Source organism: Alligator mississippiensis, chromosome 14 (genome assembly GCF_030867095.1).
Source record: "Alligator mississippiensis isolate rAllMis1 chromosome 14, rAllMis1, whole genome shotgun sequence".
In the NCBI taxonomy this organism is placed as follows: domain Eukaryota; kingdom Metazoa; phylum Chordata; order Crocodylia; family Alligatoridae; genus Alligator; species Alligator mississippiensis.
The window spans coordinates 3,843,132-3,869,734 of record NC_081837.1 but is presented as its reverse complement, the minus strand read 5'-3'; the positions used below and the strand labels follow the sequence as shown (position 1 = coordinate 3,869,734).

At 45.3% G+C, this 26,603-nt stretch overlaps 2 protein-coding genes across 3 annotated transcripts in view; both read right to left on the bottom strand.

Moving 5' to 3' along the window:
• BRIP1 (BRCA1 interacting helicase 1) overlaps positions 1–2,733 on the bottom strand; it is a 116,584-nt gene extending 113,851 nt beyond the window's left edge. Inside the window, exons 1-2 of one of the 2 annotated variants that reach the window (XM_059717088.1) lie at positions 2,085–2,733; positions 1,201–1,334 (exon numbers count right to left, since the gene is read on the bottom strand). In XM_059717088.1, coding sequence (XP_059573071.1) covers positions 1,201–1,293 — 93 coding nt within the window. In that variant the 5' untranslated portion in view covers positions 1,294–1,334; positions 2,085–2,733. Of the gene's footprint in view, positions 1–1,200 lie in introns of both variants that reach the window. The other variant, XM_059717089.1, reaches the window with a different exon arrangement.
• A 1,676-nt stretch (positions 2,734–4,409) lies between these two features.
• Positions 4,410–26,202, bottom strand: INTS2 (integrator complex subunit 2). Its single transcript, XM_006265642.4, has 25 exons — positions 26,143–26,202; positions 25,524–25,843; positions 24,758–24,896; positions 24,120–24,222; positions 23,873–23,986; positions 22,952–23,082; positions 22,668–22,841; positions 21,871–22,091; positions 20,945–21,070; positions 20,213–20,284; positions 20,006–20,120; positions 19,142–19,210; positions 18,622–18,756; positions 17,890–18,066; positions 17,078–17,186; positions 15,453–15,557; positions 14,717–14,881; positions 13,997–14,198; positions 12,850–12,975; positions 11,164–11,353; positions 8,817–9,068; positions 8,104–8,211; positions 7,687–7,792; positions 6,941–7,117; positions 4,410–5,331 (listed from the first exon to the last, which is right to left on the bottom strand). The coding sequence occupies exons 2-25, from the start codon at positions 25,814–25,816 to the stop codon at positions 5,162–5,164; spliced, it is 3,579 nt and encodes a 1,192-aa protein (XP_006265704.2). The 5' UTR covers positions 25,817–25,843; positions 26,143–26,202; the 3' UTR covers positions 4,410–5,161.
• Positions 26,203–26,603: the final 401 nt, after the last annotated feature.

The following is a 26,603-nucleotide window of genomic DNA, read 5'->3' as shown; positions in this document are numbered from 1 at the left end:
CCTGAAGAGCAAGCCATACAAGGAAAGGCTGACAGATATGGGACTGTTCAGCCTAGAAAAGAGAAGACCTTGGGGGGATTTGGTGGCAGCTTAAAATATATAATCAGGGGTAAGCATCGGGGGCTAGGTGAACAACTATTCACCAAAATGCCCCAGGGGAAAACCAGGAGCAATGGTCATAAACTCCTAGAAAAATGTTTCAGGCTAGATAGAAATAAAAACTTCTTCACACTTCATGTGAGCAGACTCTGGAATAGACTCCCCATGCGGGTGGTGCAGGCACCTACCCTGGAGATCTTCAAAAGGAGTCTGGATACACACCTTGCTGGGGTTATTTGACCCCAGCTGTCTTCCCTGCCCAGAGCAGGTAGGGCTGGACCCGATGATCTCACAAGGTCTCTTCCAGACCTACACTTCTGTGAATCTGTGAAAACCTCCCCAGCAGTCATAGGTGACGTGTAGGGAGGGCATGGGGGGGCACAAGCCCCCGCCCTGAAACTGGCCCTCGCTGGCCAGGAACTGGGAAGCATCAACCACTGCCGGCCCCCCCGCCCCACGAGAAGCACTGGCAGCACTTCTGGTTTGCTGCCAGTGTTTCCGGGGTTGGTGATCGGCCGCTGGGGCAGCGCCCCCACTGCCCCCGGTCAGCAATTGGCCACTGGTGCCTGCCCAGAGCCAAGAGGCACCAGTCACCCATGCCAGCAGCACTATACTTGGGAACAGGGTTCAATAGTGATTCAGAAAGCATTTCTAACCACTTACCTTTTAGTAACAATACCTGATCACGCCAAGTTTTTACAGAACAGAATAAAGACAGTGCAGTACAGTGGCAGGTCAAATGTTTCCCCTTGATATTTTGATTATTAAAATTGATTATTATGTAACAGATACAGCATCCACTCTGAAAAAAACAGAACCTAACTAGGCTGATATTGTCTATTAATTCAGTCTACTACTTCAAGATATAGCTGGGCTTTGTTATTTATTTGCCACTGGAAGCCCTAGTTACAGACCTGGGCACCACGGTCCTAGCTGTGGTACAAACACAGAATGAAACATGGGGAAATGTGTCAAGTAATTGCTTGTATCGATACTAAAATGCATGAAATATTGGAGGCTTGGAATACAACAGGTTAGTGTAACAGAGGTTCAAAACAATGGTACAATTAAATTGAGGAACTTAAAGGTAACTCTACTTACTGCATTCATCATAGCAAGCTGGGACGGGTAAGCTTTGCAAGGAAAGAGGATCTTTATGCCACCAATGGTATATTCTGATATGTCAGAAGACATGGTCAGGTTTTCCCCCCTACTTGTTTAGCTCAGATTTATACCTGTGAGAAAGATGAAAGCAAACGTTGACAAGTTCGGCCTCAGCGCAACATAAGGCACCAAGCAAAACCGAATACAAACTGCTGAGGTGACGTCGGAAAGACGTGGTTCAGGGTAAGGACCACGATGAGATATATGGTGACCATTTCAAATGTGTCCCGCGTTATTACTATTGGATAGTAGTAACAGTAACAGCAGCTTTTCCTGCCTAAAGTCAATAATTTCACCAGGTCCCTCTTCCAGCCCTAAACGTCTGTGAATTTGTGGATGACTTTTCAGCAAATTAAGCAAATATTATTACAGCGCTGTACGCAGAAATTGGGGAATAGTTGCACAGAACGGACTTGGGCCAGTATGAGCATCCTAACGATTGCAAAAAGGACGCTGGGACCTTTTGTACCCCCGAGCCCTGAGGTCTATGGCTCGAGTCCTACGACATCAACCCTGCCACGAGCCCGGCCGTGAGAACACCTTCTAGACCAGCTTTCCGTCTTCACAGCAGAGACGTGGGTTTTCTGGAAAACGGTGAATCGGACAATTTTCTGGCATTACAGCACGATGTGATTTAGCACGTTTATTGGACTTCTGTTTAGTAAACTAAAAACTAAAGAAAAGTACCCCCCATGTTACTTTTATATGTCCCGATAGCCACAAGTATTTGAAATATCCGATTAGGGGGAAACAGATTAAATACAGCACACTGAAGGTGGCTTAAATGTTGTAAGTTACAACTTTGAAACTGCCAAGCTTGCCTCGTATCGCACGGGCATCCGTTCGTTGTTGCTAATTAATTGTACGAAACAAGCTACGCCCGGACGAGTTTCCACCTCTCGACTCCTCTGTGAAATCCTACGAAACGGGGACTTTCGTTCCCACCCAGGACAAGGGTTACAGTCTTTTCTGCAATGCCTCGCGGAGGGCGTTTGTGCCCATTTCTCCCAATTAAATTATTTATTCATTTGTAAAAAAAACCCCGGTTGGTGTCATACAAGACGCCGTCTCTACGACGAGGCCCGATTGCCTTTGATGAAACGCTGAATTTTTAGAAGCGGGACGTTCCCCACATTTTTTTTTTTTTTAAAAAGCGGGGACGTTTCGGAAATTTCCCATGGGAAACACGAATAAAAGCGACGGGAAACTTTCCGTTTGGGGAAATTTGCCGCCCCGCATCTCTGCTGCGCGGCAACGACGGAGCGTTAAAGGTAATAATAATAATAATAATGCGGAGAAACATCCCTCCTGGTCTTCCCAGCGCTGCTGTATTTCGGAGCAGGGGTGGCTGTCCTGGCACGCGGGCTTCGGGCCGGCCCTGGGGGCTTCACCCCCACCAACGGCTTCTGGTGACCGGTGGAGGTTGCGCAGGCCCCCCACAGCGAGCCCCAGGTGGGGTGAAGACCCGCCGCCATTTTGTCCCCCCCCCCGCCGCCGGCGCGTCAGTTACCTCAGGAGCGACCCCCCCCCCCCGCGCTCGGAGCCTTCCCGCCGCGCCGGCCAATCACAGCTGACAGGAAGGAGCCCCGCGCAGCCAAACCGCAGCCGCGCCCGCCTGGGCCAATCGCTGAGGGCCGTGCTGCGTGGCTGGAGCCCCTCCGGTTGCCGCGGCAACGAGGCCTGTTTTGGACTTTAGCCCATTCCCCCGTTCTCTGTGGTCAGTAAGGTAGTGAGACGGGCCCACACGCATTGTGATGTCACTTCCCCCCACCCCGAGCCCACAGCGCCTCCCCCAGGCCGGGCGGCTCATGGCAGTGCTCGCCTGCCGGCCTCGCCAGTCCGCGCCTCTCCTGGAGCCACGTGGCGACAAGCCCCTCCGGACGGAGGTAGGTGGAGAGGGACCGTGACACCCGCCTTGGAAAGGAGGAGCAGGACCACGGACAGTCCCCAGCCTGCTGAAAGCTTGCAAAAAAAAGAGCATTTTTTGGTGGGGGTGTGTTTCTCAGTTGATCTAATACAAGGCATCATTCTCTTAACTACAAAATCGCAAAATTTTGGGATTTAATTGGTCTAATCAAAGGGATCATGGCTGAATTAAGAGTTCTCAAGTTCTGCATTGAATAAAAGGGATCAGCTCTGAACTAAGAGTTCGAGTTTTGCATTGAAGAAAAGAGATCATTTTTGAACTAAGAGTCCTCGAGTTTTGCACTGAATAAAAGGGATCATCTCTGAACTAAGAGCTCTCCAGTTCTGCATTACAACATTTATAAACCCATTCAGCTTTTAAGTCGAGTAAAATCTTGCTCCGGTGGGAAGCGACTGAGGAGGGGGAGAGGGAGAGAGGAATCAGTGGCGGTTATTTACATGCTTTACATCAGGATGATCAAACAGCACACGTTTGGGGCACGTGGTGTTCATGCCTGTTGGGAGAGCTGGGTTTGATCCACGAGCTCAGGGATAACACCGGCGCTCGTACTACAGCACCTGTTATACACGCGTCCTGCAACACGCTCCTCTGCAGTACTGGTCTGGCACCTTTGACAGACAAACTGCTCAAGACGATTTGAAGGCCACGCGTCTTTAAGTAAATCAGACTATTTCTGCATGTGAATAAGAAAGAACCGGTTTGCTTAACCAGAACCCCCCCCAAATATTTCACCTCACTATTTTAACGACACCAAATGCAGTTATTTTAAAACAGCGCATCCTCCTAGCACGACTGGTTTCATAGCAGAAGCGTGTTAAAAATGCCGGGCTCGTCTCTGGCACAGCAGTTGGACCTCGTGTGCCCTTCAACGGGGCAGTACAGCAGAACCCTCCGGGCTCACCCTGCACTGGTCTCAGATGCGAGAACTACCTGCTGCTTTCAGTAGTTCTGGGCAGACCAAGCACCACAAAGCTGAACCATTTCATCCAAACAGCTGTCCCACTCCATCATACAGTGCTTCTTGGAGCCCTGACTAAAATATACAGCTCCCTAGTGTATCCCAGCTTTCCTCGCTGTAGCCTCCTGAGCTTCAGTTTCTTTTGCATCCCGGCCCGATAACAAATCGAGATCTTTTCTTTTTGCTGCTTCTGGTTCCTCTCATCTCTGCATTAAAGAGAACTGGAGCAGCATTATAAAAATAAAAAAAATATTCTTGAAATAGAATGTGCTCTGTTGTTTTATAGTACTGGCTCATTTAGAAACTTCTATGCCAAGTTCAAGACTTCTTCAAAAAGTTACTCAAAACTTACTTGACAATTTTGCTAAGCAGCTGATGGAGCTGCAGAGATGCACTTTTAAGTAACCGCTCTTAAGAACTTAACCATACAGCTGTAGTTTGAAAAAGGCATAAAAAGTTTTACAGTCTTTGTCTAGCACACAGTGAATTTACACATGCTATTTACAGTAATTATGCCAGTCTTCTCCATGCTGTTCTTTAGGGTGTTTATTCCATCTTGCTTTGGAGATCTCCGCTGCAATCGGATCTTTGAATGAACATGCTTCACTTTTTCTAGCAGCTCTCTCCCTTACCTTACATTTTAGCGTAAGGTGGGGAGGTTCAACAAGGTAAGACATTATCAGGCTCATTCAGCAAACTGCTTTGCAAAGAGTGCATGTGAAGACCTTGTAGGTGCATTACTGCCTCACTGCAGAATTCAAGCATCTGGAATTCAGACCCTGTCTCCACTGGAAGAGTTGTCATTTGGCAACTTCAATAGTCAGGAGCTTTCACTGAAAGCAATGTTGGTCTCCCTAAGAAATCTTCTGTTTGGACTGGGTCAGCTCACCATCTACACAGACTCCAACAAATACAAGAGATGACTTGTTCCAGTCCAATTCCTATTCCACTTTGGCAGCTGTTACCACAATTAGATACTGTACATCATGGTGCTTGTTGCATTTCTGCCTCCCCTAAACTCCACTAACACTCATGTTAATTATTTCAATTATGGTATTTTCCACGCACTGGCATAACTGAACATCAGGGTCCAGGCTTGTTATGTCCTTTGCACCACTTTTGTAAGAGGGATCTTTACCAAGTCTTGATACTTCATTTGGCTTCTCCTTTAGTTGCTGGAGACCTAGGGAGAATTAGACAAAAATGACACTGTTGAGGAGAACACTTGTGTACTACGTGTGTAGAGTGAACAGGACTTCAAATCACAAGTATGAAAAATCACTATTTTGATAGGGATGCAGTAGACTAAAGCCCAGGCATGTGCTAATTTAATCCCAGCAGCATTTCTGGAGACATGCTCATGTCATATGACACGTCTAACTTTTGATTTATTTTCCACTGTTTTGTTTTTCCTGTCAAAAGGACAGTGGTTTAATACTGCCTTAAGGGGAAAAGATTAAGATGCACAGCTCCCCTCTGAAAAGGGTCTTACATTTGCTGTAGAAAAGAAAGTGACTTGTCCAAGACCAAATGAATTAGCAGCTGAAAAAAGAAGAATCTGGCTCTCCAACTCCAACAAGTAGATCCTATACACAGAACCCTCGGTATACAGACTGCCTCTATATAAACTAAGGCCCGTGTGCATTTTATTGTTTTGGAACATGAAGTACAGGCATCTCACCTCCTGCAATTTAGCAATCTGCTTTAATTTCTGAAAGATTTCTTCATATTTGCTAGAAATCCAGTGAAAGTGCTACGTGCTCATACCCCGTCAGGGTGAGCCTGATTTCAGTCCATTGTACCCAAAACAGCTAGAATTGAAATCACGCAACACTATACATAAAGCCCAAAACAACCTCAGGCAGCTGAAGTGTCCCGAGATTTTGTAAAGCTTCACTGTTTAACAAAAATGCAGGAAGCAAACCACTGCTACTGCTAGGGGCATAAAGATTGAAGATGGAAAAAAAATATGAAGCCAGGACTTTACGCACTCATGAATTCAGGACAATTTCAATAATAAATCTGGATTTTGTCAAAATGAGCATCAAGCAGCAAGGAGGATAGGTTCCAAGGAGGAAAATGGAGATACTTATTTTAAGCCTGATGAACTTGTATAATACAACAAAATGCAGGCAGAGAGGGGGTCTCTCACCAACTACACATATACCTTAGTAAAAAAAAAACAAAGTAAAACAAGGCAACTGACCGTCCAGGTGACTCGAGCTATCTTCAGTGGCGTATTAAGACACTGAATGATTATGGGTGGGACAATACACTTTAGCCAAAAGGTCCATTTTACTAAGAACTAACTCTTGCCTGCCTATTTCTTAATAAGCTACAGGGGAACCGAGTAAGACTCAAACATTATGGGGCATGCTTTCAAATGGCCGTGTGGGAATTTAACTGCACCTTTCTTATGAAAGTAAATGGGGGTTACACAACTGAAGCCTCATACAAATCTGAAGTTTCACTTCCCAGGCTTTAATTCCTAGCAGTGTTACATAGTGATGTAACATAGCCTGTTATAGCTCAATTGTGTCCAAGAACTAGAACACCCAATTAATCTATCCCTACAGAAGGTATTTAAAGTCCTATGCGGACTATAAATTATATTAGAAGCCAAAAAATCTGCTCATGCCAAACTTATGATGGCAAATTTCATATATCACACCCCTAGGACTTTTCCATTTACAAATGTGTGAGGGTGACTTTCACAGTGTATTCGAACTGGTCTCTCAACTTTCAATACATTACAGATGTAAATCATTGCCTTGGATCATATCATTACTTACGTGTAATAATTGGATCAAAGTCTCTTGTTTGTGTGGCAACGTCAGAGGCACAAACTTGTCCTATTTGTATCAGCAGAGACATAATATCCTCATACAGTGGAGGAAAGGCTTGGCAGAATGAGACCAAACAAGGCAGGGTCGGCATGAAAAAGGCAAAGCGCTTTGACTGGGTTAAAACTGGCAATGGAAAAAGGGAAATGTTTAAAAGAGCTGACTATTAAAACCAAGCATCAAGAGCTGTCATTACATTTGTGATCATGAACGGCCGTAAGAAGCCATTTCAGGTTTTATTTATTTGATTTTTCATCATCGAGGCAAAAAAACTGTAGCAGACATTACTCAAAGCAACTGCCTGATGCGTTTAAAAGATATACCAGAATCCTCTCTGAAATCAGCAAAATAAAGAGTCAGTTTCTTTCCTGTTTTCTAATTGCTATTAAATCAATTCCCTGGACGCTAGTCTGAATTGTTACTTCATTTATGTCAGTCACCAACAACTCAGAAGAGATAAAAGCAATTTTGCTCCTGTTTGGCAAATTTCTTCCCTCTGCTTACCACATCCATTTAAAACTTTCATGGGTTAGGATGCGAGCTTAACAGAGATGAAAAACAAGTATGAATATGAATATCTACTCTTTAATGTGTTTTCAGTCAAAGAGCTCAATATAGTTACAGAGGTTCTAAGAACATTTAGATTCGTATGAAGTTAAACCACATTTACATAAATGCGTTGCCTGGATGTTTACCTGTCAGCAGCGTTCCCATGACATTGATAGCTAAGCGAGCCACACTGAGAGATTTAGGTAGCGCGTACTGGATACATAAATATGAAAGCAGCTGGATGGCAAAGATCTGCAAGGAGCAAAAGGGAAGAGGTAGTGAACAATTCCATTCTTATCACTGCTTTGTCTTTTCCATCCAAAATTGATCTGGACACAACACCTGGCAGGTAAGTTGTTCCCTTTTCACAGACAAGCAAACCAAGGCTCTGACACGACACTGAAATGTTTCTAGAAACGGTTGCCAAATAAACATATAAAACACACTTCAGTGGATTTAATGTCACTGGAAACGGAGTCTCCACAGCATCCTACTGCTGCAGTGTTTTGCAGCCCAGGATTAAACAGCTGCAGTTCATCTCAAACAACATAGCCATAGAGTACCTGTTTTTCAAGTTCAGGTTGGGCAATGAGCTCCGGTATGAAATCTAGACAGATGTGCATGGATGGAATCCCAGCCACAGTCAGTGCTAGAAGTTCACATGGATAACCCTGTTTGAGGAAAACAAAGCTTATGTTCAGAGAAAGTCACACTAGAAGCTTAACTGCGATTACACTGGTTTCAAGGAAGCTCTGCATTCACACAGGTTTAAACAGGTTTACTCATAGTTCTGTTTTATTCAGCACCGTAGGTTGCTAGTCTGATCCCAGCTCAGGAAGGACTGATGCCACACCCAGACCCTAGAACAGGCCTTTTTTCCTCAAGGCTTAGTGCATTAGTTAAATACCACTTATCTACCAAAGCAGGCTGCAAGGGCCCACAGACCTTTTGTCCTCTCTCTCTCTCTTCCGTTTGCTGCACATTGATCTCTTTGTCTATCATGCCAGTTCCACCTGGCTACATACAAGCATGTTCTAAGTGATGAGCAAAAGGAGCCTCAACCTGCTCCCCCCTTGGCCACTGCTCTAAGTGTGCACCAAAATAGCTGGACTGGTACCAAAAGCTGGGTGTAAGATAATTACCACTCTAAATAAGCTTTGCCAAATTCTCTATGGTGATGCTTCGCATGCCTTCAAGTTCACCAAGCTCCCTAACCAGCCATCACCTTCAGGACAAGAATAGAAAATAAAAATGTGGTAGCCAAGGAAAAGCTGACCTGGAAGTGAACTAGTTTAACTATGTTGGGATCCGCAATGTACATTTGGTGCAAAAGGCAGCAGATGAGGCACTGGACCTCTCGAAGATTACACAGCAGACTGTCTTCTTCTTCTTCTAGTTCCTGAATCTGGGGTCCAGGGCCAGCAGCACTTTGAATATTCTTTAGCAGGCTGTGAGAGTTACTGCTGTGACCTTTCTCCTCATCTGTAGGTAAGCAGATCTCCAAAAGAATCTGCACAGCAGCACTGTCCTGGGAGGAAGAAGAAAAAAGAAAGTAGTAAGCAAGCAGCCTTGAAGTTTAAAAAAAGTGAAGCAAGAGATGTGCACATGCACTCAGCCTGTTGCTGTAATGAAACAACGGTTGTCTACCACCACATCAGGACAAGGGAACAGGCAGCTCTATGCACGAAGTGCTCCCTTATTACTGGTGTTGTCATTCCCAAGATATGATCAAACAATATAACCGCAAGCTATTGTAAACCAAGTCCATATGCTTTAAATAAATCTGTGTATTTCAGCTCTGTCTTCCCTTTGCATTACTGTTCATTCTTTTCTTCATTAACAGCAGTGGATCTCATGCAGCTGCCAAGGACTTTACTACTCCCCAAAATCCTGTCAGCACAGGAGTCAAACTGCGCACAGCTCTCTGTTGTCTACATATCAACTAACCACAATTTATGAAAAATGAAGCACAGCAAATGACCATAATGGTTCCAGTAAAGAAGCTCGGGGTTTGCTTGTTTAACACTGGGATTAAATGCAATGAAGTTTTGTTTTTTGGTTTTTTTTAACATCTGGAACAATTCAAGCAACAAAGAACAAAGCTTTTTAAAAAAGATCATTAAATGGTCTAAGAATCATTTTGTAGAAGTCAAATATTGTTCCAAAGTACACACTTATGGACAGCTTAAGGATTTTTTTTTAAATGTGTCTATATACATTAGGAATTTCTTACAAGCATACAAACATCTTGACACAAGCTTTGCTAGCTAAACAATGGATCCCAGGGGCTCCTCCTTATGGCATGTCTTTAAGGAAGAAGGAAACCAATCCTGGAGCTCGCACCAAAATCAGAGCAGGATGCCCCCGTGGCCATAAAGACCACAGCATCCAAAGGGGCCTGAGCTAACCACTGGCATATGAAAGCCCCTTGCTAACTGATCAAAGTGGCTGTGAACTGTCTGCTCTGCTTCTCCCAGCTGGAGGCAAATTACAAGCGGTTACTTACACTCTGTTAGAGTGAGAGGAAAGAGAGAATGTGCCCAAAATAAAAGTACTCAGGAACTCCCAAGATGTTAAGTACCTAAATCAGCCATTCTCTCGCCTTGCACTTCACAATATTAGCTACTTCAGTTAAGTAACATCACTGAAATGACCTCCCTGGTCAGTCATATTTGCTCACGCTCTATTACTCCAATGCTACAAGGATACAAAAACAGCCTGGTGGACAATGGGAGGGAAAGACAAACAGGGAGCATAAGCAAAACTTTCTTCTACTCTGCTGAAAGGAAAAGATGTTGTTATAGTAGTCAGCCATCAGCCTAATGCCCTGGGGAGGAGATGAGAGGGGGGAAAAAGCAAGCTATTAGAGAAAATATGGAGCTTGGAGACAGAGGCTGTTCAACCCTTGATGGGAGAAATCACTATAAAGAAAAAGGGCTCTCTCACTTCGCATTTCTTACAACCTCGTACAGCCCTGGTGTGTTTTGGGGCTGTTATCATTAGCAGCGTACCTCGATTACTAGAGGTGCATGGATACATTAGTCCATATCGTATCTGCACCAATAAAAGGAAATTTGAAATTATTGGCAATTGGGTTTTTTTGGCTAATGTGGCAAATAACATCACCGATAAATGCCATATGCATGCACGCTGCCGCAGCATGCAAGCAAACAGCCCGGCAGCTTGGAGAGCAGGGTCTAGCTGGTACTTCTGTGGGGGGGAGGGGAAGGGGTGTGGGGGAGGGGCACATCAAGGCCCCCACGATGAGGGAGGGAGTGGGGCTGGGGCAGGCACTGCCCAGCCAGGGTGGGGTGCAGGACAGGGGGGCGGCTCTCACCACTGTGCACACCCCCAGGGAATGCATGGGGGGCACGTTCCCTCTGGATCTATGTGCGAGGCGAGGGTGGATGCCCAGTGCGGTCTCTTCCTAGAAGGCGGGTTGGGCCAGGGCTGCACTCGGGGTAGGCAACGGCACTAGGAAGGAGACTATGGGGTGGGGTACAGCTCCCCCTCCCAGCACTGCCATCACCTGCCTTGAGCACAACTCTAACCCAACTCCTACCCAACTCCTTCATCCATTCACCACTCTATATCTTGGTTTACGTCTATGTATCACCCATTACCTGGGCAGCAAGCAATGCATTTTTCAGTTCCTCTCGGGTAACTTCCGGGGCCTCCAGGCCCATTGTGTTGTTCTGAGGTGGCCTAATGTCTTGCTCTGCCGTTTCCTTAAGATGGGAATTAAGATAAGCTTTTGAAGCCAAGAGATACCCATTCAGCATGTGCAGAGTTATATCCATCAGAGGTGGACACCTAGGTGAAAAGACATGATAAACCAAAAGGTATTTAACTGGACAGACCAACAGGCAAAGATGCTGGAGAAAGTTACGTAAGCGGAGTGAGAAGAACCCCCCAACAAGATACTGAGTTGGTGGTGCAGACATCAGTGTCTAAGCATCTACTCCCACAGTGCTTGGACACTAAATGCAATTGGACAGACAATTAACTCAGCCCCTCTTCACCTTCACATGTTCAGAAACTTCAGGCTTTTATTTTTACTCAGGAAGCTGGGGACTTCATTTAAACCTTTCCCTGGATGGATTGGATTAAAACAAGAATGAAAGTTTGACAATCAGGCCAGGGTTCCTGGGAACAACCCTAAGTTAACTAGGAACTGACTTACTCCACTGCAGTAATGGATCAATCACTGGGGGAAAAGGGAGACAAACATGTACAAGCAAGGATGATGATGACCGCCAAGCCAAGATGGGTATGTGCAATTTATAAACCAACAGAAGGATGAGATAACAGAAGAGGCAAAGAAAAAATACCCCGAAACTCTGTATGACAAAACAGACAATAAAAGAGGGGCACAATTATACTAATGATCTTTAAAGTCCTGAAAACCTCTTTTATATAAGCAACACATGGAATAAAACTCTCTCTCATATCCTAAAAAAAGCAAAGCTAGTACATGGAGAGTGTGACCTTGAATTGTTTTTCAAAAGACCATGCATTAGTGCAGGGTCAGTCACTTGGCTATCCATTCTAATTGTTTTCATTACTTAAATTCTCAGTCTATTCTTTTGCATTAAAAGTCTTTAAATGGCCTTGTATGCCCTTCCTTACTATCTCCTGCTACCTAGAGGAACTCATTTTTCCAACAGTATTGGTATGCAAATTTGAGTGATGAAGCAAAATTACTTTGTTGATTCACCCAGTAGCTGGTTACTGGGATCCAACTGATGGAATAGAAAACCTGGGTGCAGATAGGGTAGCAACGGCAATTTGCAGTGGGAAGATGCCACTGTACAACCACTATGTGGCAGTAGCCATTTTAAATATGAGGGATTCCAGCTTTAAGAAAGAAGATCTACAGAAATATAAATCTAATAAGATAGTTGTCTGTGTGTGGCAATCAGTTTACAATCTGCTTAGTGAGATTAATCATCAGGGAGACAAAACAAGTAAGAAGCAGTAAAATATTTATAGAGAATAATTTAGAAATGATGTGTCAGATTTTGCTGCTCTTCCCCAACAAGCACTGAAAATCAGGGTTATGTGACAAGATACAACGACTCACAGTGTGACCAAGCCTGGAACAGTGTTCAACCACATTAAGGAACTACAGTTTAACTAAGAAAACCACAAAGCAGGATACAGCTCTTACAGCTCATGCTACTACCTTGAAACACTTCTTTAAAAAGTTCTGATGTTCAAAAGAAGTCACTGACGAAGTCTCAGTATGGGGGAGGGACTCCAAGTCACAATGAAACATTATGAAAGGTAAACCAGAGGGAGACACGTACCTGTGAACTCTCTGATCACATCTTAGCACAATCAGAGGATCAATCATTAGATCATTTTGTGTGTACTTCTGCTGTCGGATTATCTTTACTGAAGGCTGAAGGGCGTTAACAGTCATCACCCACAACCTACAGGGAAAAGGTTTAAAAACACATATCTAAAGCTGATTCTTACAAGAAACAGGTTCACAGAGAGATTAACAGGTGAACACTAGGTGTCTGTTTATTTCACTAAGTTATACTGTATATAGACTTACAGCTAAAAACCTCAGTTTATCATATATATTGCCCCAGAAGTTCAAAAAACCCTTGCCTTCCTATGCTGAGCACATTTACTGCAATGCCATCTACCTGAGATGCACTTTCATTGCAATACAAAAGTGACTACCCACTCTAAAAAGCAAACTCTTTAAAGTAATTTTTTCCCCAGCACTTGGACCTTACGTTAAATATTCAAGTCAATTCAAGTCAGTCCTGAGGCTGCTGCGACCATTGGGGCACCTTAGACCATTGGTGATTCTTTGGGCAAAGTGACCTGGTGGGGCCCATCTCCTCTCCAGGTATGGATGGTCACTGGCTCACAAGAAGCTCCTTCAAGACCCCTTTGAGAAGTCTTGTTTTCAGTCCTGCTGAGTGTCCACACCCTCCTCACCTAGGCTAGCCCAGGTGGGGGGCACCGGTTTAGTTGCTGACAGCCCAACTATGGAAGAAGCTATACTGGTTTACATGGTACCAGATAGCACACTAAGAAAGGCCTGGCCTGACAGGGACCTTAAATATTCAGTCAGCCATAAAATGTAACTTACTGAAGAACCATTCTTAAGAGAGTTTATATTTAAAGATTATTGAAGAATTCCCCTTGTAAAATACACATAAATAAATGAGGACATTGCTTTTTCTAGTTATTTGGAAAGTCTTTTGTAATGATGAGTTCTCCTCTTCTTTGAAAGCAAGTCCATGTTTCATTCCAGCAACAAAACAAAAAGGGATCTAACTCTAAAAGGTGCTAAAGCACTAGACGACTTGTGATTTTTGGGATCCAGTCCACAGCTTACTACTAGTGACAGCAGCAGGAGGTAAAGGGTTTAGAAACAGGAAGTGGCATTTTACTCCATCTGCCATGTTAAACCAAACAGTAAGTTGCACCTACCTTCTAGGCATCACCGTGTTAAGAACCATCCACAGCTTGTTGACTGTTTGAAGAACTCTCCGTGGAACCCCTGCATTCAGCAACTGGTTCATGTTTGATGTCAGTACCTCTGCATACGGGATCAGCTCACCAGCAGAGAGCAGTGTTAAGTGTTCTAGAATCTGCATCAGTTGGGTGTGATTTCCTGAAAGCATTGAAAACGCTGGAAAAGAAAACAGTGGGATTCTGAACATCGAGACAGGCGCCTGCCATTTTATGGATTCTCATTTAAAGTATATCCCATTTACACATCTCTGTGCTGACAAGTTAAATGCTGCACATTTCCACACCCCTCCCCCAAGCACAGCCTGATGGGAGCAAACAAGGAGAATTCAAGTTCGATGCATGAAACCAGCCCTGTCATAGACTTCCCCCCAGCACACCCACCCACCCACCCACATGACTTTCAGTATTTAAATATGCTAGCCCAGTGTGGGCCAACTATTTTAATAGGCATGCCAAAAATTAGTTTGGCACCCTCCCCTTATGGCACCCAAATCCCTTTCCCCTGCCTGACCTGCTACTCTGTTTTCTGCTTCCTGTTCTATCTGCCGCACGCCACATGGAAGCTGCCCATGCCTTTTGTGGCATGTGTGCTGCAGGTTGACTACCCCTGTTCTAGCCAGCTTAAGTGTTAGAAGGAAAACAGGAACTGCCTGCTTCAGAAGGAATTGTATTTACCATCTTGGAGCTGCTTGGGAGAGTGGTTCTTGGCCATGTTTGTAAGAAGCATCCTTCGCAGCAAGGCATCTGTGCCTGTGATCTGCTCCTCGCAGATCCAGTCATCCACAATGCACAGGTGTGGGTAGTTAGTAGCAAGGAGGCGCAGCAGTGCAGAGTGCAGGCCTTAGGAGATGGGAGAGGGAACAGAGTCTACAAGCTACATTTCAACACTTTCTGCATCTCAATAAATTGGCTCCCCCCTTCACCTAAATAGCAAAACCTCATCAAGAAGCTTACTGAAGCACATATCATTTGACCCTTTCAGTATCAGACAAGCTTGCACATTTATAGCCCGAGATTAGAACTCAAATATATAAACAGAGGAAAGAAAAAGCTAGCACAAAGCCTTCCACCTTTCCCAGCCCCAGGGTTCAAGTGGTGGGACAAGGGATACAGAGCAAGTTAAAAAAAATCCTAGCTGCTTCAAACCAGCTGTAAGGCTGCCTGTTAGAATCTGTCCTTAGCTTTCAGCCACCAAAGTGTGCCACAGTGGCTTTTAGACAGCTTTCTTTAAATGTATTTGTAAGCTCATTCTTGGCTGCTGGCAGAGCTGGAGATAGGAAAAAAGAGAAAGACCACATCATGGAACAGGATAAAGTTCCTTTCTTTAATTTGTGCCCGATCACTGCGAGACCCCAAAAGCAGAGAATACACAATTTTCTTCATCATGGGTATTGCAAACACACATATATACCTCCCAATTCCTGTTGCAGTCCTTGTGCTTGTCGGATAAGGTACTTGATTGGAATCTGATCCATCAGTGCTGAAGAATAAGACTTGGGCTTTCTTTGCATGGCAGCTGTAAGGAAAGAATTAACTAAACTAATCAAGAATCTCTTCCCAACTTGACCACTTTATGCATTAAACTAGAAGTCACAAGCAAACAGGGAGCTGAGGCTGCCAATCTATTCACAAACTGCTCTTAGGACAACACCTGCAGACAGGAGACGGGCCCTCTGTTCTGAGGGCTCTGGATAAAGCACACTGTTGAAACAGCAATACTCAGACCCAAGTGGATGATTTGGGGATGGAGTTAACTCTCTCTTTCCAGACTGAGACCTGAACCTCAATCACTGCCAAGTATTCATTTTTTACCAGTAATAATTAAGATACCACAATCACCCAACTGGCATTCTCATTACATTACCTTCTTCCCCAACCTGCATGACCCCAAAGCACTGTACAAACTGTACACACAGAGGACTCAACTGACTCGAGTATGAAACAATCACTCCTGCAGTGGAATGAAGCAGGCATTCTATGCCAGGAACATCACACACCAAGGTACAATGAGTAAAATGTATGTCCTCCCAACTGACACTTCTAGGAGGTATTAAAGCAATAGCTTCTAAATAGTTCAAGATCAAATTTGACCAGGACACACAAAATAACACTCTTGTTTTTGTGGAAATCATCATGGCATCTTTAACTATCTCAGGGACTCTGTTCCATGAAGCTTAACACTTAATACTTCTCCCTGCAGCATCTGCATTTTCATCAATTAGTTTCTATTCCAGGTCCGAGTCCATCTTCTTACAAGATCACAACCCTGATCTGCAGCTTCATAATTCAAACAACAAAGTGACAAAGCACTACTAGCAGCATGCACTACATCGTGCACTGGATGCAAGTGACAGCATAGGAAGACCTTGGACCCTTTTCAACAGCCCACTCTTGTCTGGCATAATAGTATGCAGCATAGTATATACACTGCTAATGTGAATGTTGATGAAGGCTAGAATTTTTTCAGGGTAAAATAGCAGCTGGAAATCTACATCTCACGTCACACTGGAATCAAATAGGGTTAATGGACTAAAGAATACTTATGCTGATTTAAAGGTGGTATTTCAAAAGGGAAAATGAGTCATTCTACCATATCCATGTTCATCAAAAAATACCCATAACACCAGAAAAGGCATGCCTACACTGCAGACACATCGGCATGTGAAAAAGGACAGCCAAGGCCACTAATAGTGCCTGGCTATTTTTGCAATTAACTTATATTGATTGTTGCAGAAAAAAAAAAATCTTCAGTAACTTTTAAGTCAAGTTTCAGCATGTTTTGTCACAAAGTGGCTGACCTAAAACAAAGCACCCGAACAGCTTTTCAACCCAAGCTCTAAAGGATCCTTCTACATAATGCTGCGTTAGCATTGCCAACATCATTACGTTGACCCAAGTTTCATCTTGCTGAACTCATTACTGTGCCAAATGAAATTTGTGTCACTCAATGCAGTTACCATTTTAGGATCAGATCCTGACATCTGTTCAAACCTTTTACGATCTTGTCGCTTGCGGGCAATGCTCACGCACACATACCAAGTGTCTTGGTGTTAGCCAGGAGTGCCTCTTCGTAAGAAAGGACATAGTAGAGGACAAGCAGCTGGGCCGTGATGCTGTAATGCTGATTAACCCGGGCATTTTCTCCCTGCACAGAAAACCATAACAAGGAGTCATGCTGTAACATTTCCCTGATTTTTTTAAAGGAAAGATTTGGAGTTAGCAGAAAACATGGAGGCATCTCTCACTGCGAGGGATGATTACGAGTCACGTCTGGCCCCGAGTTCAAGTTTAAATTTCTATTTAAAAAAAAAAAAACGTCACAGTATTTCAGACCAATGAAAGGGTTTTCTGCATCTCAGCTCATCTAGGACCAGAGAGAATGTAGTGATTTTCACTGGGAAGAGTGGGACAGCCCCTTAGTAACGGGTCAATTTCCCATCTTCACGCGTGAAAAATGGTCTCTCTGCAAGGTCACATGGGGCTTTTCTACCTAAAGCCTAGTTTCTAGCTTGGCTGCGAGTCTAGGCAAAAAAACCCCACTTTTCACTTCAGGTTGCTGCTGGAAAGAAGAGCCATTAACTTCGAGACTATATTTATACAAGTGGCAAGTGCTGGGGCTGCGGCACAGGCAGCAAGCACAGCACTTCGGGAGCAGCTGGCAAGAATGCCTTGCTGCAGCTATGCCAGCAGCCTGACTGGCACTGACAGGCCTGATCATGGCCCAAGGGATGCAGTTTATGGTCCAGGTATTAAACATGGCAACTGTCAGAATGTACAATAGAAAAATATTTCAGTGTTGCAGGATCTGAGGAGGTGCCTGCAAGTCGCAAACAAAAGCAGTAATTTACCCCAGCGAGCCCTTGAAAAACATTCAAGATCTCCTGCTCTGTGACGGGCTGGTTGGTCGCCTCAGGGTTGGACTTGGATGCAGGAGTAAGAACAGAGTTGATGTAGACATCAATGAGAGGAAGCAGCTGAGGATGGAGTGGGGTAGTGGTTTCACACAGTTGTCTATAAATCCAGTCCTAGAACAAACATGTTACACTCAGTGAAAAGGATCAACAACAAATCAGAAGCCAACCCTGCTGTTTTTCCTGTTCAGCCCACTGGCAAAGCCCTATTTTGAACAGTTTGTTCTACAGTTACTCTGAGCATGGGTTAAACACTTAGAAAAAAGTAAGACCAAAACCAGTTCTGAACCAGGTTAGACTTCATAGTTCAAGCACTGGAAGAGCTTCCACTCTGCAGCACTTTAATACACACTGGTGCTGGCCAGCAATGCTTTTATTTTTGTGACTTGGACTTTAAACAGTGCTCAAGTAAGGACTTGAATAAACTTCTCATCATTTGTGACTTAACTACGTTCTAGACTCTGTCTTACAGAAAGAAAAGCCCTAGTTTACTAACTCAGTACACACTGTTTAGTCCCCAGTCCTGTAGTAATAGATGCTCAGCAAGAAATCCTTTTATACCATCACTTTTTATGCAATATTGTCTGGGAAACAATCAGAAACGACCAATGAAACCCAAGGCTAATCAGTAAGATATGTTCTGAAACCTGAATGCAAGGAAAGCCATACCTTTATAGACACTTTGTGCTTGGTGAATGACCGGCTCCGCAGAAGCTGATAGATGCAGTGAATGGGTAAAAACCCAGTAATGTTGGCACTCAGGTTACCTGTTACAGGCACGCGAACTGCATGTGCTGTGACTACCTATGGAAAAACATTATATTCAAGAAAAATATAGTCAGGTATGCTGGTGTTTCACTGCACGGTCAAAACACACATACACACAGGGATGAATGAAGTTTGCAGAAGCAAAATTTATCCTGGCTTTGCCTACTTTCCAACATCTTTGCAAATGTAACAATAGACTTTTAATATAAGCTTTCCTGTGTGAATTTTCCCAAGGTAGAATGGCATCCCATAGAATTTGTTTATTTACATTTATGAACACATTAACTTCATCAGAAACTAAGAAAGGAAAAACCATGGTAAGATTAAGATCAGAAAAGAAGCAAAGAACTGTTCTGACATTTTTTAAAGCGACTGAACTCTTGTACTACAAAAATAGGAATGAAAGCAAACCAAAGAATACCTGTTCGGTGAAAATCTCCTGCGTAAAGATGGTTTTCATTCTGCTCAGTGAACTGGGCTTAATAACAATCTGAAACAAACAATGCGGTATTTGCTATCAACTTTTTGAGGTCTGTCTTTCCTTTTGCAAAACATGAAACACATTCATAACTGTTTCATCTTTTATTTAATCTGGTTTTCAGCTGGCAGCAAGTGGCATTTGCCATTGCCTTCACAGTGCTAAGAAAATATTCACATATTAAGATTAAACATTTGAAGATGAGTTTGTTTTACGTTCTAATGTTACGAGTTCAAGATTTTCTGTATTTCCTCACCAACCTAAGAACTGACTGCACTGTTCCCCCCCCACTCCTGATTTAACAAAACCACCAGCTGCCAAAGAGAAGGAAAAAAAATCAAAGACTATGCTGATAAACAATAACTAGAAATCAGTCTATGTTAGTTAAGTAGTACATGCAGAAATGTAATTTTTCCATCAGCTTTTTAAAGGAAATCTTCGCAGCCCATTTTAGAAAGGACCTTGCATTGCTACGTGCACAAACATGAGCTTATAAGAAGAACACACATTTATTTGGGCATATTTCTAAAGATATGTATCTTTATGCTTTATATCCTATCTGACACAAAGATCTCTCTGTGCTCTGGCAGGTTTTCACCTCTGAAACCTACTGTCCTGCATACATTTTGCTTTTGTGCTAGAAAAAATGTTTATTCCCAGATTTTTCATCTAAATACGCAGTTGTTCAAGTACACAGCAGAAATACAGATTTATAGAAGTTATTAGGTGAAATAAGCTAGAACCTATATACAACTTCAATAAGTGAGTTTTAAAAGGAAACACTCATTGGGGGAGGTCAGGAGTTACCTTCATTCCCAAAGTAGAGCAAACCAGATCAATGATAGCACTGAGCTGATTGCTATGGAAATACATGGCAACCAATAGAAGCATCTCTCCAAAAGAAGCAGACACTCCAGAAATGCTGTTGGAACAAAGAAAGAAGAGTGAGTTTCAACTGAGACATAGAAAACAATGGGTTATTTGGAGTCCCTTCAGAAAAACTCAAGCTCTCACCTTTCAAAGTAGGCCTCTTCTTTTATCATCCAGCTTAGCCACATGACCATCAGCTGCTCCTGCTCTGGGGTGCTAAACAAAAACATTCCATTACAGACATGTTTCTGTGTTCCCACGTGTTAACTATTACAGTAACAATTAGGAGACCCAAGAATCAACCTCCAAGATGACAAGGAGGAAAAACACACTCTTCCACCAAGGGAGCCTTTCCTTCACTTACTCTTCAGGATCAAGCCGGCCTCTGAACACTGGAACTTGCAGAGGTGACAGCACATGCATTAAAACTTGTAGTAGTTTGCCCTGAGTAAACAGTCTAAATGTCTCAACATTACTCAGGGACCCCTAAGCAAGGGTGTTCTGTTCCACCTTCATAAGGCCATTTCTATTAATAACAAAGCCCACCAGTGCTTTCTAATAGTTTCTACTATAAAACTTGTTCAGTGGAAAACAAAACTACAAAGAGGACCTAGTGCACAGGCTTCTCTCTAGCACTCTAGACTAATGCCTCTTTCCCCCTCCCAAAGGCACTTTGTACTAGGGAAGGGGGTGGCATTACATGTTATGAACGTAGTTCACTGGTGAGAGACCAGTCATCTTCAGCAGGAGATTGACCATTGTCATAAAGAATTAAAAAAGAGGCAGAAAAACTGGTGGACAGCCCATGTGTTGTTGCCCTGGCGCTGCTCAAATAGTAATACCAGGAGCAGGCTGTTTCTCTACAACGACAGGTACCTGACAAGTGTGGAGAAGGCCAGGAGCATGCAGAAGGAGAGAGAGACAAAGCGAACACCAGCAGGAGTCGCAGGAGGACGACTCGTCATGAGCTGAAGTAACTGCTCCGCTTCCTCATCAGTTGGTCTAAACAGAAGAAATAAGAGAAAAACAAAAGGAGTTCAGGCAGAAAAATATTTCCCATCTGGCTACAGTGGTTAAAAGCTTCTTAAATTGGAATTACAAGAAAAAGCAGTCATTGCTTCATCGTGCAACTCTCTCGATATATAGTTATGGAGATTACTTAGCAATTCTCTTTGAACTTAAGAATTCAGAGGTCACAGCTTTAAACATTTCTTGATATAAATCTCAGCTCTAGAAGAGGCAAACATCCAGATAACTACTATGTCAAACTTACTTTATTTTTATGCAGACTATGAATGCTGAAGTCAAAGTAAACCTAGTGGATTCTGAGCTGCGACAGCTATGACCAAGATTTTCAGCTGCTTTCTGCCCTACACACCATTGCAAATGCTAGGATTGTAGAAGTGATTCTATGGCAAGGAATTCAGCAGCACACATCTCTCATCTGAATCTCCATTCTAACAGTGATATTCTTCTCCAAGGCAAGCTATTTTGCCAAGCTTTCATGCTAAGAATATAGCAGGGCAGGTAACTACTTATTTGGTCCTGCACAATTTAAAGGTACAACTGTCTACTCTAAATCAGAAATATAAGGAACTATTCAACCAGCTGGCCATTCTGCTACACAAGCAGCGCTGAGTAAGCACGAGACATGAGCCCTCCTTTTTTAAGAGAGGATAAGTCCAGTCAGGTTTGGACATTAGGGGAACAGGAGGAAGCTCAAGCTGAAGCTGCCCAAGACTCCCAGTAATTGAATGGAGACAGCAACGACAAACACCAGAAACATAAAAGCCATCAAGTACTTCAGCCCAGCGATCCCCATGAGCGCACAGTAGAGGCGTAACAGCGCGCTGGCTTTCACGACGTGCTCCTCTTTCAGTCCAGAATACACAGACACGTGTGGGTCCGCATCTGCTTCCTCCACAATGTGTGTGCTGCGAACCGTGGGAAGAATCCCCATCAGCTCCAGGAGCAGCTGCCTTCTCATTTGCCAGAGCACAGAGCTGATGTTTTCCCTTTTTCTCTGCAAGAGAAATTAAAAGGTACAAGACACAGCAGTTGTAGGAAAATTCATCATGTTGCCCATTTTAGTACAGGGCATGGCAGCTGCAGTAATTAAGACAACTCTACAGTAAACTCACACAGCCAAGTTCTCAAAGGAAATGTATACACCATTGTTTCACTGGGTAGGGAGCAGCCAGAGCAGGATTACATTACAATGCCCCGTTTCAGCAAAATACAGATATTACCTAATCCCAGCAAGCCACTGAATCAGTGCCCAACTGTGCAGTACTGGGTGTGAAATAAACTGCAGTGAGACTGACAATATACTCAGTAAACACTGATCTATGGTTCACCTGTTCCCATGGCTACGAGACTGCATATTTAAAGTCACCGAGACAGGACAGCCCTAGAAGGAGCCACTAGGTGGCACCCGCTGGTGACCTCCATTCCACAACTGCCTGACCTGTGAAGCTGCACGGGACCGGCCTCAGCTGCCACAACCCTGGCTTTGCAGCCAGTGGTACAGCAGGATCCCTGAGAATCTGCTCACACTCGCAAGCTGGAGCTTCCCGGGGAACACTCGGCTCGTTCTAACCTGCTGTCCGTTCCGGATAAAAGTCCCAAACCACGTCCGCACTTTTGCGTTCGTTCCAAGCAGCAAACCGCTCACAAAGCACACCAAGTCGCTCACGCCATCCTCCGAGGATTCATTCTTTGTGTGATCCAGGGTCAAGGCCACTCCCAGGCCTGGAAGATGGCACTCTTCCACCTGGAAGGGAGCCGAAGAGTGAGTCTCCACTCACTGGATGTCCTCAACTAAATGCTAGAGAATAATCAGGTCTCGCGTGCTACCCCATAACAACCTGATCTGAGGCTTACCACCATTCCTCGGACCCTCAGCGCCTGGGAGGGGTTCATCTTGCACAGGTGACGAAGTGCTTCAGTCCTGCGCCGGCCTCCGATGCTCTCTTCATCTTGTCGCTCACCGTTCTTGATCAGGCCTCTGCAAACTAAGCATTCAGGGCACAAGGCTGGGACGGAGTATTCTGCCTATTGCACTAGGAAGGCAGCTCTTCCCATATACACACAGCCCACTGGAATGGGCCATTCAGTTCAACATTGGTTTTGTTACTTGTGTTACCACCAGGCTGAAGAGCCCTGCTCCTGGACCCGGGCCATTTTATGCTAGGACACTATACAAACCGAACAGAGACAGTGCCTGTCCCACAGAACTTACAGTGATGATACAGACTAAAGCCTGATCCAAACTGCCTTCAGCTACTCATGCCCCTTGTTAAGTCAGGTGCTGCATGGGACGGCCCTGGACAGTGAAGTCCTCGGTCCAAGTTGAGATACAGCTTGGATAAGAGCACTGCAAGCTCTTCCTCTACTCCCACCCTGCAGACTGACCTGAAGCAACAACTATGATTGCAAGAGCAGCTCTGTCTCCAGGACCGTTCATTCCCTCACCTCTGCAGTAGGTACAAAGTAATAACAGCTTGGCAAGGGGGATGCTAGTGCAGAAACAGGCCGCAACTCCACAGCATTACCATCCTTTGTCACTACTGACCTGGGTAAGACTCATATTGAGATAACAGCACAGGGAGTCAGCCACAGGAGAAGGTGCTGTGAAGGGAGGTGAGTGGCAGAAGCAGGAAGCCCCTTAGGGCTGAATCATGTGCAGGCAAGTGCCTCAAGACTAGTACTGTTTTATGCTACATTTTGGGCTGCAATTAATTTTTGCTGAAGGGGTTATAAATTCCAGGAAGGAAAAATGCCAAACAAGAAACGACAACTTACCTTCATTAAAGCTATCAGGAACATTGGCCACAAGGAGGCACAGGAACCAGGCTCCATTTTTAACATGAAGTAGGGCTTCTGCCACATCGACTATGGGCAACAGTGAAGGCAGCTCTGAATGGAAACAGGATTTTAAAAGCCATTGTTTTCAGTCTAAAACAAGCTCTGAAATTAAAACTGTGTCAGTCACATGCTGACCATTTAAAAGTGATGGTACGGAGAGGTCCGTAAGTAAAGGACTGCACACCTGCTTGCAAAATACACAGAACGTCTGCTGCCTCCTCCAAGTAGACCGGGCTCTCGAAGAGCTCCGAAGACTTGAGGAAAAATTCACCATTTGACTCCGACACCTGGAATAGGAGGTTATCATCATAATACAAGTGTAATAAAGTGAGTAAACAGTATAACTCAGTTACTTCACATCAAATTCCCGTGGATTTGAACGCAAAGGATTAACTATGTGAAAACGGACCCAGCACACTTGCAACATGCCCAGTTTATTATGATTGTTTGTAATAAAGTTGCCTAAAAACCAGAGAATTGCTAAAAAATATTTAAGCAGGCACCTAGGCCAGGTGAACGTAGCTCCGAATTGTCATGAGAGAAACTGGAGAAACCAATCGAGGTGTATTTGTTCCCAAAACGTGGGATACCAATTTAAGCTTTTGTTGTTAGTTTGGAAACCCCGGCTATGTAGATGCTAGTAACTAAAAACACCTCCATGCCCCTGCCTTAAATAAAACAAAATGTGACCGAACAAAAAGGATCTCCATTGCCCCAAGCATAAAGCGCAGGCCTGAAGCCATGTGCACCCATGCTTGATTTTTTTTCCACGTCCACCAACATCAATCCACGCACGTGGTAAGGAATGAAACAGAAATTCACCTTGTTCATAATCGCTAACAGCTCGCTAAGCACAAGCCGAAGCCGGCGCGGGGAATCGCTGTGCTCGAACTCCAACGTCAGACCGTGCTGAAGCTGCGAAACCAAGATGCTTTCTCCGCTACCTCCTCCGAGTTTGAGCCTAATAGATCATTGAAATGTGAAAACAGCTGTTCAAAAAAGCCACAGAAACCAGGTGCCTTTTGGTGAAAACAAACAGACAATGCATTCGCACTCGCTCATTCGACAAATATTCTTTGCTGGGGGTCCAGCTAGCCAGAGAGCAGCACCGGGACTTTGGCACCATCGAGTTTCAAACACCAAACCCACCTGAATGGCAAAGTTAACCCGCTGTCAAAACACAGGTGTGTCTTGCGATCTGCACACAAACCACAGTCAAGCAAGCATACTCGTACAACCCTGGCTCTCTGTTTTCACCTCAGAAGACAGGGCTTGAGGAAGCCTCTATTTCTTAACCTACTGGAAGCCTCATAGTCTTCTCTTTGCCCTGGTCCAGAGAGATGGGTCTTCATTTAATGCGCATCACTGTCCCTTGGCCAGGTGCTGGGTATGACGCTCGAAGCTAAATAAATACGTAAACAAATCCCACCCTCCTTCCTCCAACGTCATCCTACCGAGCCCGAGGAACAAGTAACGAGCTGCAACAGTAAGGCAAAGCCGCGTCAGGACAAGAACGGGACGCGGGCAACAGTCAAACGAAGCCCTCGCAAGACACGAGCGTGCAGACCGCGCGTATCCTCTCGGTTACCGAAGCTGCTGCTCCTTGTTCGCGTCCTGCTCCAGCGCGTGGAAATCCACGGACAGCAAGGCGACGATGGAGTTGACGGCCTCCACGCCGGAAAGGAGCCGCAGGATGAGCTTTTTGTCCTGCGCCCAGCTCTGGCTCTGGTCAGCGGGCGCGCACAAGGCCATGCGCACCAGGCAAGGCAGCAAGAGCCGGAGCTCGGGGTCGCTCAGCGCCGCCAGGCGCACCACGTCCACCTTCTGCATTGCTTCGAACGCGTAGGGGCTGACGAACTGCAGGCTGGAGCACTCCGCCATGGCGCCGGCGCTGCCACCACCGCCGCCCTGCGCGCGAGCGCCAAGAGACAGGTGAGACAACGGTGGGGAAGGGGCTCCGCTCCTCCGCGTCCCGGGACCTCCCTCCCGGCTCTGGCCAAGCGGGGGCTGGAAGAGGTGGTATTCCCCTCACTCCTGCACGAGGGACACGGGGCACGGCCGCATCCCCCAACACCAGCTGCGGGGCCTTGAGCGGCCTCCCTTGGGGGTGGGGGGTCGCTTCCTTGCCGGGCCCCAGCCCCGCCACCCGGGGTGCACCCCACCCCTTGGATGAGGGCCCCGCCACCGACACCGCGCCCGCAACCCACCTCCCCTCAGCCCGGGGCCGCCCCGCCCACTTCCGGCCAGGACCGGCGCACCGCTCCGCGGGCGCACAGGAAATGACGACCCGTAGCGGAAGCGGGGCGGAAGCCGGCGCCAGGCCAGGCGCTCTGCTTCAGGCCCAGGGGCGGGGCGGAAGTCTGGGCAGTGCCGGCTCCAGTGTCCCCTCCCCGCAGGATGGTGCCGGGCCGGGCCCTCGGCTCCGCCTTCGAAATGAAGATGGGGAAGAGAAGGGAACCGAGTCCCGCGGGGGAAGGTGGGGCAGCTGCTGCTGCGTGACAGGGGAAGCTCGTCAGGACAGGCCGCAGCTTGGCTCACTTCAAAGTCAAGGGTCAAAAACAACACAACACAAACAAACAGAGCAGCTGCAGTGCTTCGAAATCAAGGGGCAAAGCCCCCCCAAAAACAAACCAACCAAAAGAAACTGAATTTCTATAAAATCAAGGGG

Coding starts and splice junctions, on each gene's coding strand:
- INTS2 (XM_006265642.4), bottom strand. CDS start 25,816: ATGGCGGAGTGCTCCAGCCTGCAGTTCGTCAGCCCCTACGCGTTCGAA. Junction 23,987..24,119: donor TCTGTGTATTTTGCAAGCAG/GTGTGCAGTCCT, acceptor GTTTCCATTCAG/AGCTGCCTTCACTGTTGCCC. Junction 14,882..15,452: donor ACTGCAACAGGAATTGGGAG/GTATATATGTGT, acceptor CCATCTCCTAAG/GCCTGCACTCTGCACTGCTG.